The 12,205-nt window shown below is 42.6% G+C and overlaps 1 protein-coding gene across 4 annotated transcripts; it reads left to right on the plus strand.

Annotated features, from left to right (window-relative positions):
- Positions 1 to 237: 237 nt before the first annotated feature.
- Positions 238 to 11,852, plus strand: FBXO4 (F-box protein 4). 4 transcript variants are annotated; one of them, XM_061617200.1, is made up of 7 exons: positions 238 to 710; positions 1,857 to 2,092; positions 5,096 to 5,316; positions 9,786 to 9,858; positions 10,213 to 10,382; positions 10,472 to 10,650; positions 11,753 to 11,852. In XM_061617200.1, the coding sequence occupies exons 1-7, from the start codon at positions 549 to 551 to the stop codon at positions 11,840 to 11,842; spliced, it is 1,131 nt and encodes a 376-aa protein (XP_061473184.1). In that variant the 5' UTR covers positions 238 to 548; the 3' UTR covers positions 11,843 to 11,852. The 4 variants fall into 4 exon arrangements, with proteins under 4 accessions (XP_061473184.1, XP_061473193.1, XP_061473213.1 ...); XM_061617209.1 differs by having other exon boundaries at positions 545 to 710; positions 1,900 to 2,092; XM_061617229.1 differs by lacking the exon at positions 238 to 710 and adding an exon at positions 929 to 1,038.
- The last annotated feature ends 353 nt before the right edge of the window (positions 11,853 to 12,205 follow it).

The raw sequence follows: 12,205 nt of genomic DNA on the forward strand, positions 1-12,205 counted from the left end.
GAACTTCTAATAAACTCGGCTTGCCTTCAGTATGAGCAATGAATGAGGCGTGAGCTTCTGTTAAAAACTATTTGAAAGATGATTTGTATTCTAAACTATTTGTATGTTCATTATACCAGCACCTCTGGCACTTTCATACCACGCAAGACGTATAACCCCAATGGCGGGGATTTGATGCTTTTAATGGCCCTTGCACCCGCGTTAATACGGATCTGGAGCAGCAGCGCGCCGTTGCTAACGGGCTGGGCCTGAGGCGGAGCAAATGATCCCAAAGCTGCCGGAAGAAAGTGAAGGCGGAGCCCGAGGTGGGAAGGCTGGGCGGGCTTGCCTTTCCAAGCGCTCTCCCTTGTCGATCAGTAGCAGCAGGGAGCCACGGCGCGGTTGCAGGGGCACTTGAATCGCTGTTTTCCTCCCAGTTGTGGCGATTTCTTGGTGGGATTTGGGTTCCCTCAAAAGCGCCCAGAGCTACTACGGCCTCAGAGGCGTTGTTTCTATTCACTACGAAGCGAAATAGAACCGGCCGCGGTTGTACTGCCTAGCCTGGAGCAATGGCAGAGAGCAACGGTGGAGACTGGCACCGCTTAGAGTCTCTCCTGCGCAGCAGCTTCCGCCTCCTGCGGGATAGATGGGGACACCGGGAGAAGCTCCCGGCACAGGCTGTGGAGGAGGACGAGGAGAAGCAGCCGCCCAGCGCCCTCGAGGCCCTGCCGGTAAGCACGCCGCCACTGACCCCGCAAGCCCGAGCCACTCTGGCAGATTCCAGCTAGGCAAGCGAGTCGCTGCTTCCGGGTGTGATGTAAAAAGTTCCCGTTGTTGACCAGCCTGCCTTCGGTACCTTCCTGTTTGCTTCTCATTGGTCACTTCTCTTTGGAACGGGCCCACCCCGTCATTGACACTGGTCAATGGCGCTCTTCAGGAGTAAAGGCGGGTGGGGTGTGTGGACTGCAGCTTAGGTCAGCGGCGGAGCGCCTGCTTTGCATGCAGAAGGGCCCACGATAGTGGTGGCAAGTTATTGTAGCGAAGGCAGTAGCGAGCTAGGTGGGCCAATGGTCTGTTTGGGGTATAAGGCAGCTTCTTGTAAGGGCAGTCTTCCCCTCGGAAGTGAGCAGGCTCCAAGGAAGGCAGCCAAGCCAGATACTTTGGGGCAAGAAAACAGCCCTCACTTGGAATACGTTTTGGAGACAGTTGTTATGTGCCTTCAAGTCGATTACGATTTATGGCAACCCTATGAATCAGTGACCTCCAATTGCACCTGTCACGAACCACCCTGATCAGATGTTGCAAGTTCGGGTCTGTGGCTTCCTTTATGGAATCAATCCATCTCTTGTTTGGCCTTCCTCTTTTTCTACTCCCTTTTGTTTTTCCCAGCATTATTGTCTTTTCTAGTGAATCATGTCTTCTCATTATGTGGCCAAAGTATGATAATCTCACTTTCATCATTTTAGTTTCTAGAGATAGTTCTGGTTTAATTTGTTCTGACACCCAATTATTTGTCTTTGTCGCAGTCCATGGTTTGCGCAAAGCTCTTTGGAGACAGTATGATGGAGATTAGAGGTTTATGTGGGTATATTCTTATGCCCATATTATCTATATTTCTAAGTACAATGCATTTATTCTGATAACCTCAGCATAAATTTTGCAGTAAATCTCATTTCCAAAAGGGGAATTCTTAAATATGTGAAGGGGACATGTTGATGGAGGTTCTTATGTTTTTGTTTCCTAGGGGATTAATTTTATTTATTTATTAGCCTTTTCATAAAAGTACATCAAGGCGGCTTACAGCATAGATGAAATTAAAAACCAATTAAACCATAATTAAAAACAATTAATATAATTATTTAAACTGTTATTTTTAGATATATGTGAAGTTATACATGATGTCCTTTCTCACACCTGAAGATCTGAATAATTTGGGAAGCACCAGTCGCTACTGGAGGCTAACAATCCAGGATCCCTTGCTTTGGAGATACTTTCTCATTCGGGATCTTCCTTCCTGGCATTCTGTTGATTGGAAGTCACTACCAGATGCAGATCTATTTAACAGACCCTTTGCTGAACTGCATAATAGTGCCCCATGTGACTATATGGCAACGTAAGTATCCTTTAAAATTCTGTATATGTAATGTACATTTTGTATAGACATACGTAGGATTGAACTATAAGTCTGTCAGTCTTTTCTTACTTGAACATATGAACCTGCAGGATCAGGCCAGTGGCCCTTCTACTCCATCATCCTGCTCTTACAGTGGCCAGCTAGATGCCTACGGGAAGTCCACAAGCAGGACTTGAGCGCAACAGCACTCTCCCCTCCTGCAGTTTCCAGCAACTGGAATTCAGAAGCATACTGCTTCTGACCGTGAAGGGAGAGCATAGCCCTCGTGGCTTGTAGCCATTGATAGCATTATCCTCTGTGAATTTGGTTCTGTGACAGGTTCAGAGGAAGGCAATGGTAAACCACCTCTGAATACCGCTTACCATGAAAACCCTATTTGTAGGGTTGCCATAAGTCGGAATCGAAGGTAGTCCATTTCCATTTTTCAATTAAAAAGTGGGGCAGCTACACTTCTAGGTGGGGCATTTGAGAGAAGAGAGGCACATAGCCAATCCCCACACACACATTGATGGAGAGGATGTGTGGACAGGCCAGTGGAAGAGAAAGGCAGTGACCTTCCCCCTCACTCCTCCATCCATCTCCTTTTTTTGAGAGATCTCCAGGAATATCAGACGCAAACACTCGATTTTGCCTATAGCTGCAGTCCCCTTGCACCAATGGTCTGTCCCTGTGTTCTGATTCTGATTCATTAACTGAACTACTTTGATAATGACAATGAGCTCCTGAGATTAACTTTGATACTGTGGTTAGATACAAGTTTGGGGAAGTGTTTGTTAAATCCTCTTTGAGAATCTGCCCTGCTAGTCTTGTTCCTGACCTTCAAATTTTCCTTCCAGTTAGACAATCAAGGGAGAGCTTTTTAAAGGACTAAGCAATTGGAAACTAACTGTGGAAAGCAACTGGAATTTTTTTTACTAGTTTGCTGGGTTGATTTTTCTGTCCACAAACCCTGAAAAGGCCTCATGCCGAGCCGCACATATTGAGAAAATCAGAAATTAGGCCTGAATTATAGCCTAGGTGGCTGGCCAGCCATCTAGCTAGCTAACTGTAGTGAACACAGCAATATTTCTATTTCTTTAGGGCTGTTTTCATCCTTTGCCATCAAGTATGCAAGAAAAAGGGGGGAAATAGCCATTATGATTGTGAGCATAGTGAGTGCTTTGAAAGAGTACAGAGTAGCCATTTTTTCAGACCACTTTAAGTTATCTCTTTATTTCACCCTTTAGCAATAGGCACCCAATCCTGCCCTATTCATTATAATAACTGCAGAATAAACAAACATGCTTCTTTATTGTTGGCTGGGTAGAGAACACAAATGAAAATGAAAGATGGAACAAAGGAAAGTCCAAGGGGTGGAGTAACTGTTGGCCATCATGTAAAGTTATAATATTTAACTCTTCAAGGGTCATGTTACCATATAGGCTGTTTTTTTCAGAATCACTTAAGTAATTATAGCGTGGCTTTGATCATGAAAAATCCACCTTCAGCTAGGGAAAATCTTGAGAGAACAGACTCTGGGGGCTCTTCCAGATGAGGCTTTTGTTGTGCACTCACCCTGCCTTATTCACTGAATTTTTCAAATTGCTCCTGTTCTTAAAACAAGCTGTCATTCTTTAAATTGAGGTTGTCATTGTCTGTCACGTCACAAATTAAAAAGAAGACAATTTCCCCCCAAAATCCTAGGGTGTGTGTGTAAAGCACAGCTCAGGGTGTGTGTGATGCCCCTCCCCTCTCTCCCCCCCCCAGCTGCAGGCCTGATATGCTGGCTGCTAAAGATCACAGAGGAAGAAAAACCAGCTAAATCAGAAGTGGAAGTTTACCCCACTAAATTTCATGCCAACATAGATTTGCTTTGTGCAATGAAGGATTTCTTTCAACGCCTGCTGTATGCCATCCATTACAGTACAGGTTTTTCTTAAGGTTTTATTTTCTTTTCTTTTTTGTATTTCTGCAACCCTTGGGGTTCCCCCAAACCTGCTGATGCCACCTCCTTGTGATACCACCTACCTTGGGTGGTATTGTTTTGGCTGCATAAGGATCTACACTCAGAGAATTGAGTTTGCTATTAGTGTATAACAGGGGTGGACACCCTGCATCCCTCAGCCTAATTTCAAAATCCTGCTGCACGTGATCAGTTCAGATCTCTGACAAGAGTGATCTGCCCCTTTCCCAACAGCCTGCTGGGCAGGAAGAGAGAGAGAAAAGGTGTGGAAGAAAAAGAAACAGAAAAAAAAGAGAAGGGGATCGCAAAGAAAGAGAAAAGGGAAAGAGAAAAGGAAGAAAGAGAGAAGGGATGACAGAAAAAGAGAGAGACGGGATGGCAGAAAAAAGAGAGAAGGGGTTGCAGAGAGAGGGAGAAAAAGGGTGGCCATGCCCTCTTTAGACTCTAGCATGTGGCCCCTGGCAAATTAACTTTGAAGAAAGATGGCCCTCAACAGAAAAAAGGTTGCCCAACCTTAGTAAGAAAAATGAAAATGGAAATAGACTGCCTTCAAGTCGATTCCGACTTATGGCGATCCTATGAGTAGGGTTTTCATGGTAAGTGGTATTCAGAAGTGGTTTACCATTGCCTCCCTCTGAACCGTAGTATATAGGATAACAATTAAAAACACACCATTGCCCTAAAACAAGTATAAAAGTATTTAAGACAGCAGGGGAAAAAGAAAGATCAAATACTTATTCCTGCTGTTGCATACAATGGAGTGGGTGACTGTAGATCACTTTAAATATAATCACTTACTAAGTTAATATATGTGCATCCCGCTCTTCCTTAGAAAGCTCAGAGCTTCTTATATTGGTCTCCCAGAGTTCTCCCACCTAGACAGAGATCCAGTCCACTTCTACTTAGCGTCAGTTGTGTTAACAGCATTGGACACTTTCGTGTTCTTTGTGGGGTCTTCAACTCATGCTGGGAAACTTGTATTACTCCTTATAAGTTTGTTTATTATTATTATGGGGTGGATTTTTAAAATTTTTACACAGGTATAAGAAGTGCTGCTCCTGGCGAAAAAGATGTCTGAAACCCAGTCGGCCCGCTTATGGAACTGTGACTTCCTTTTTACAGTCGCTCATCGTGCAGGCTGAGCCTCGCTTTGCAATGTTTGGACCGGGGTTGGAAGATCTGGATGAATCTTTGGTGCACAGAATGATGACGAGTCCAGAGATTTTGCCGCTAGCTGGTATACCTTCTAGACAAATGCATGGTAATATCATTTTCTTATTTTAAGCGAGCAAACTAAAAGAAAACACCTGGGCTCCTACTGGGAGGAAGGGTGAGACATAAATTTAATAAATAATAATAATAATAATGTCTTTGAACCTTGCTGCAAAAGATCTTTTAACTGGAGCCAGAATGGGGCCAACCCTACCATTAGGTAGAGTGACTCAGGGGCTTCAGACCGCAGATGCTGGGGGCCAGGGAGTGATTGAAGAATAGAGGCATGTTTGCCACACAGCTTGTCCCTGTTGACCCCAGGCTCTTCTGCTGTCCTTTGATATAGTTGAATATGCTGTCCTGACACCATTGCTGAAGTCCAGGTAGGTTGTCTTTCCTTTTTCCTCCCAGGCAGCAAAATGTCTTGGGCTGACCTCACTGAAGGGGCCAGGGACTGGACTTGGGATCTTTTGCTTACAACATATGTGCTCTGCCACTAACCCATGACCCCTGTTAAAGCGGGCTGGTCTGGTTTGTGGCTCTATGAGTGAATGGAGAGCTAAGATTTTACAGGAGCAGCCCAAGACTTTCTGCTGTCTATGGCAGAGCATCAACTCCTGCTTCCCTACCCCTAAAGTCAAGATGCACAATACCCAAGGCTGGTCATGGCATCAAAGTCAGAAAATCCCACAAGCCTCTTCTGTCTCTCCCCAGAGCAGAGACTGTCTAATTTATTACACAATAATCTTAGAAATTAAACACAGTTTTTGTCCTTTGTTCATGATACTTAAAATCAGCAGCCCAAGGCAGCTGCCACACTCTGCCTAATAGGAGTTCTTTTCTGTTATATTTCGGGACTGCCCAGCAGGGGCTTTTGATTGACACACTAGGTATAGGGTTGAATCACAACAAACCAACCCCTCTCATGCCTGAGATTAGGGAGGAGGACCTTTAGAGGAGAGGTTCACGTTCCAGTCCTTCTTGAGTTGCAGCACCTTTCATTTTAGAAATGAAACATTGAGCCCATCTGGATGAACTGAAAATGTATGGCCCCCTTACCCCCCCAAAAAAATCCATTGAGGGTCACCAATTAAAAAGAAGATAAATATATGTAATCAGCTAAAACCTGGAAAATTAATTGACTATCAGAAAAAACTAACTCTGAACCAAGTAGCATACTTTGTTTTAGCAGGCATAATATTGGAAGAAGCATTCTCTAATGCAGCCTTTCCCAATGTTTGGGTCCTCAGATGCTCCTGGTCTGCAGTTCCCATCATTCCTGACAATTGGTCATGCTGGCTGGGGCTGATGGGAGTTGGAGTCCATCATACATCTGGGAGCCCAAAGATTGGGAAAGGCTGCTCTAATGTATACAAGATGGAAAACCAAATGCCTCTTAAAAGGTTTTTTTTTTTTAAATCTATGAATCTAACTGGTTAGTTGATTGAAATGTTGCAAGCCCTTGCTCTATCCACTGCTTGTTTTAGGGGCTGAAGAGAGAAATTGCTTAATTAGCACAATATACAACCATGGTAGCAGAGTCAGTAGAGACTTCTGTTTCTGGGCCATACCAGTTCAGATTGCAATTAGGGAGAGAGGTTGCACAACAGGAAGATTGTCAGTTTCTGCACAGCCACCTTAATATTACATCCTCCAAGCCATTCCGCCCTCCCATTTACATCACACTGCAGCATGCCATTCATTATCCATGAATCAAAACATGGGTTTGCTGTGTGGCATTGGAGGTGGGGAGCGGGGAATGCTCTCTATTTGACATACACAAGACCGCAACCTCTATGGCCACAGAGAAATAGTTCTGTATTTTTTTGGATCCTGTTTGTAAGGACACAAATATGCCCTCATTTATGAATTGCCCAGCACCTTGCAGCTACCGTTACTCAGGAATTCTAAGAAACCAACAGATCAGTGCAGTTTTTAAAGATGTAGTCCACCATCTTGATTCAAAATGACATCCAATTATAGCCAAAATTAGACGAAAACGTCCTGTTTGATCTCAGGAACCATCACGCAAAATTTGGTTATGATATTTTAAAGAGGTGTCCATATGCATAAAGAATAGACAAATAACTTCCCAAAATATATAATAGATATACTTACCGTATATTCCAGCGTATAAGACGACTTTTTAACCCTGGAAAATCTTCTCCAAAGTCGGGGGTCGTCTTATACACCGGGTGTCGTCTTATTAGGGTTGCCATATTGCCCGGATAGCCGGGTTTTACCCGGATTCTAAGCATGCCACCCGGTGCCCGGCTAGCCCCTTAGGTGGCCCGGATTCTCAGCTTTCATTTAAAAAAAAAAAAAAATTATAGGTGGTGCGGTTCTCGAGATATATATAAAAACATCAGGCACCACCCCCCCGGTTAAATCTTTTTTTAAACTACTGTATAGCACTTCGTAGCTTTAACCCCGCCCGTTCAGGATTTCAGCCAATCAGTGAAGTGTTTGTTTGGTGGCAGTGTCTGCAAAACTTCATTGCGAGGCCAGAAAATGGTGGTTTCCCCTCCTGTTTATCTGAAAATCTCATAAATTGGGTAGGTATATACATTTCAGTTTTCCCCCCTGTTGTGTGTAGGAGTCAGATCCTGGGCAGTGTTTTGAAAACCTTCCCAATAGTTGCTTTTGGGGGTAAAAACTGCTAATCCCATATGTCCAGAGTAAATCCTATTGAATTCAGTAGGAATTACTTTTGAGTAGACATGATTATGAATGTGCTGAAAATCAATGGGACTTTGGAGTGAATGTAAAAAAGAATTGTGTTTGTGTTCTCTTTCTGCCCCCCCCCCCCAGTCCTATTTTAAAGCAAGTAGGCAGGGCTTACTTAGGTATTGCAGTTTTTATTCTGTAGGAAACTTAATACTGATTTTTAAAAAACTAATACTGATTTTTCTGCAATGACCAATTGGTTTGACAATAAACTATTATATGGGCTGTATGTATTTATACATCTGCAGTGTGTGCGTGTGTGTATGGAGTCTTTCCAACACCCCTGTGAGGTAGGGTTGGAAACCAAGGCAGCTCACAACAAGAAATAAAGCCATTTAAAATCCAATAACCATAAAAACAAGTATAAACAGTTGCAAAACAGTGTAAAGTGGCATGATTCGGAATTTTGGTTTGTGTGAATGAAGTTGCTTATCACTTGAGGTTGCATTTCTGTCCCTGTTTGAGTAAGCCCCATTGAATACGCTGGGACTTGCTTCTGAATAAATAAATTTAGGATTGCACTATAAATATCTTTACAGTTTGTGTAAATAATAAATATATTTGATAGTTATGCTTATATAAATATTTCTTCATTTATCATATTTTTGGTTTTTGGTTAGGAATCGTGACTGGTTGTGAGATGCTTAGTTTTTTGCCTTATAGGAATCTTGTTGTGGTTGGTATGGTATTACATTTAGGAAAGTGTTACTGCCTTCTGTATTTTTTTTTCCTATTTGCATTTCACTTATCTTTAACCTCACTCCGTTACAGCCATAGAAGCAACAGCAGCATATGCAAGATAATTAACTCCCATTAGTGATAAGAACAAGAATTTATAATTATTATTTCAATTAAAACAAGAGGCTTCTCAATACTTTGAAGAGGACCAGATATTTATTTTCTTTCTGAGCCCAGGACTGGGTCTTTCATGATGCCCGGAGTGTGTGTGTGTGTGGGGGGGGGAGCAGGAGAGTGGTCGATAAGACAGACATCCTGGCATTGATAATCGAATTAGCAAGGTATGTGTGGGGTTGTTGTACACTTCCAGGCTCAGTTTCATTTTGAGTATGGAGGTGGAACCTGTGTAGATGTGGTTATCAAAGGGAGAAGAAATTTTGAGTTAAGCAAAGCTCTGCTTTTATAAAACCTAAGAAACATACAGTACTTTGAATGTCTGAGTGCCTGCACCAGTGGAATACTGGAGGAACTTGTAAAACTTGCTCCAACAGTATTTAGAACTGAGCATGTGGTGTGAAAGACTCTTTTTCCTAACATTTTGGCTTGTTTTTCTCTGATTGTGTATTTTTATTGTTTTTACTATATTTGTAAGCTGTGCTGAGCTCTGTTTTTAACAGCAAAAGGGCAGGATATAAATTCTCTTAATCAGTCAATAAATACTCCATAGTGTTGGAAACTAGAGTCTAGGCATTTAATGTTGCTTTTAAAAAAAAGATTTCTCACATCTTTCCCCAGTTTTTGGTGGTAATTCCTAGGCACAAAAACAAAACAACTGGACAATCCAAATATTAATATTTATAAGTTTATAAGTGACAGTTTTCCTGCTAAGTACCTGCATGTCATAAGCAGGGGTAGTCTTATACGGCGAGTATATCCCAAACTCTATATTTTAACTGGAAAAGTTGGGGGCCGTCTTATACGCCCAGTCGTCTTATACGCCGGAATATACGGTATTTAGATAAACTATATATTCCATTGATGATTTTTCAGGAACTCGTCAGATTTAAACAGGTCTCAAATTCTTCTTGTTTTTTCCCCCTTTGTTTCAAACAGGGGTAGGATCAGGAGTCACATTTCATCTGAATGGCCAGAAATTCAACATTATAACACTGTATTCAAAGACCAGGTAAGCTTTATTTGGTGGGGCTTTTTTTTCTTTGTTTTGCAGGAGGAAGGGAAGCCCATTACAAGAAGTGCTCTGTCTGTGCAAGTTTCTTTTGAGGAAACCTTTGGCCACAATCCAGAGTACTACATCATTTGTTCCATCCATTCAGCAGGAATTAGGTTGTCTAAGATCTAAAATGGACCAGTGAATTCTTCATTTGCTTGTATGGCATGCTGCTAAGCCTAGATTTATACAAAAGACCATATTGCTGCTTCCTAAGGCACTAGTCCTCAACTCCTTCAGTTCTGTGTTATTCTCTCTTTCTTCCCTCTTGCATAGCATCTTAAGAAACTGTCTTGTCTCCTCTGTTTCCAGCAAGGAAAGACGCAGAGCAAAAGAAGAGGACACCCTTTCTGTCAACAAGATGTTCTATGCAGAGTCCAGCGTTGATGGGAAAACACATTACAGTCTGATTGAACACATTAAAAATATGTGCAGACTAATTGATGGGTTCATCTACGTTGCAGATGCTGAGGTTCACAAAAGTAAGAACTCCGGAATGATACCAGCCTGGTTTTTAAGGTGCAGCTGCCCAAGGGTTGTGAAACAATCCCCTCCCCTCTCTTTTTTGCAGGACACAACCGTCAAATTGAATTTGATCGGCTGTTGGCAATGCTTGACCCAGTCCTTGGCCCTCCAGATAGACCTCTGCTGATTTTGTCGTGTGTTTCCTGTGCTGGAATAAAAAGGATTCCTTGTGTTTACATGGCACATCAGCTGCAACTAAACCTGCTTGGCCATCGGCCATGGATGGTACCATTTTGCTTTTGTTTGTTTTTGTTTTAAGTATTTGCCCCAGCCTGTATTCTACCTTTGGATCATGAAACTGATATGCAATAGGCTGTCAGGAACTACGACACCACATCACATAATTGAGGCGGTAATGCTATACCCAGTTATATGGTCTTAATCCCCATTAAACCAATGGGACTTACTTCTGAGTTAACAGATACAGAATTTAACTGTAGGTTACAGAACTACTATGAGATATGGTGATGATCACTACCTTTGATGCCTTTTTTTTTAAAGGGTTGGTCAAATTTGTTGAAGTTATGTCTATAGCAGGGTTGGGGAACCTCTAGCCCGCAGGCCAAATGCGGCCCACTAAGAGTTCAAATTTGGCCCGCAAGGCCATTTTCCATAAACCACGCCCACCTGTCCACACCTTACATCAAAGAGACATCAGGTCCGAGGCAGGACTGGCAGAGATGCAGCTGCCAGTACACAACTGGGAGCCTTAAAAGCTGTCCCAATTATGTATTGACAAAGGAAAACAGACTTTGGCTTTAGGCTTTCGTAAGATTTGCTCAGATAAATGAAATACTGACTACAATACTTTTCAGAGATCACTCTGAAGAGAATTTTATTGAGACAATCAACAATAGCCCCTGATGAAGGCTGCACACTAATAGCCAAAACGCGTTGGGCTTTTTACAAAGACATTTTAATGATAAAAGCTTGCAAATAAACCATTTGGATATTTTCCACACATTTTTTCATCATTCTGCCCCCCCCCCCTTTTTTTTTTCTTCGTATTTGTTGGATGACCTTCACCTCCCTACTCCAATTATGTATTGACAAAGGAAAACAGACTTTGGCTTTACCGCCCATCAGCTGATAAGGCAGTAGAGTCAAAGCTGCTGGATCAACTGCAGGGCAACTTGCTCGCACAGCAGGTGTCTGCACAAAGCAGGCTTTCAGCTGATGGCCAGTAAAGCCGAAGCCTCAGGCACTTTAAAGCACCAAACAGGGCTCTTTGCAAGCTCCTGGACAGCGTTTCTCTGTTTGGGGAGGAAGTTTTCCATTTCAGTTATGTATAAGACACTGACATTTGCTTCTTTCTTGGGTTTTACAGGTTCAGGACACTGAAGCTGCCGCATTGGATGGACTGTTGGATGGGATTCAGTGGCTCCTGGAACAAACTGAACATAAAAATGTCCAATAATTGTCCATGCTTACAAATATTAATATATTTGTTTTAAAATGCCTTATTTACAAGCAATACTTGATGTGGGCACTATTTCCCCCCTCATCTGACATGACCTGAGTATCTGTTTTCATTAATAAGTAGACTAATCCTGTCCTAAATCTGTAGTATTTAAAATGCAGAATGGAGAATACAGAAAAGGAAGGAATCTAACCTTGCAGTGGCCCTCAGCCTCTGGTGGGTCTCCTCCTCCACCAGTTGACCCGCCTTCTTGATAGGCTTATCCAGTACTGACTCTCCTCTGATAGGAGCAAGGTTGCTGCCATTTTAATTATGGCCACAGTGTGACATTGCTCAGTGTGGTGTGGGAAATGTACAATA

Source organism: Rhineura floridana, chromosome 1 (assembly GCF_030035675.1).
Source record: "Rhineura floridana isolate rRhiFlo1 chromosome 1, rRhiFlo1.hap2, whole genome shotgun sequence".
NCBI lineage: Eukaryota > Metazoa > Chordata > Lepidosauria > Squamata > Rhineuridae > Rhineura > Rhineura floridana.

Bases quoted from the DNA above. Each gene is read 5' to 3' on its own strand.
- FBXO4 (XM_061617200.1), top strand. From the start codon at position 549: ATGGCAGAGAGCAACGGTGGAGACTGGCACCGCTTAGAGTCTCTCCTG. The intron at 2,093-5,095 runs GTAAGTATCCTT...ATTTTTACACAG, and splicing joins CCATGTGACTATATGGCAAC to GTATAAGAAGTGCTGCTCCT. The intron at 10,651-11,752 runs GTACCATTTTGC...TGGGTTTTACAG, and splicing joins TTGGCCATCGGCCATGGATG to GTTCAGGACACTGAAGCTGC.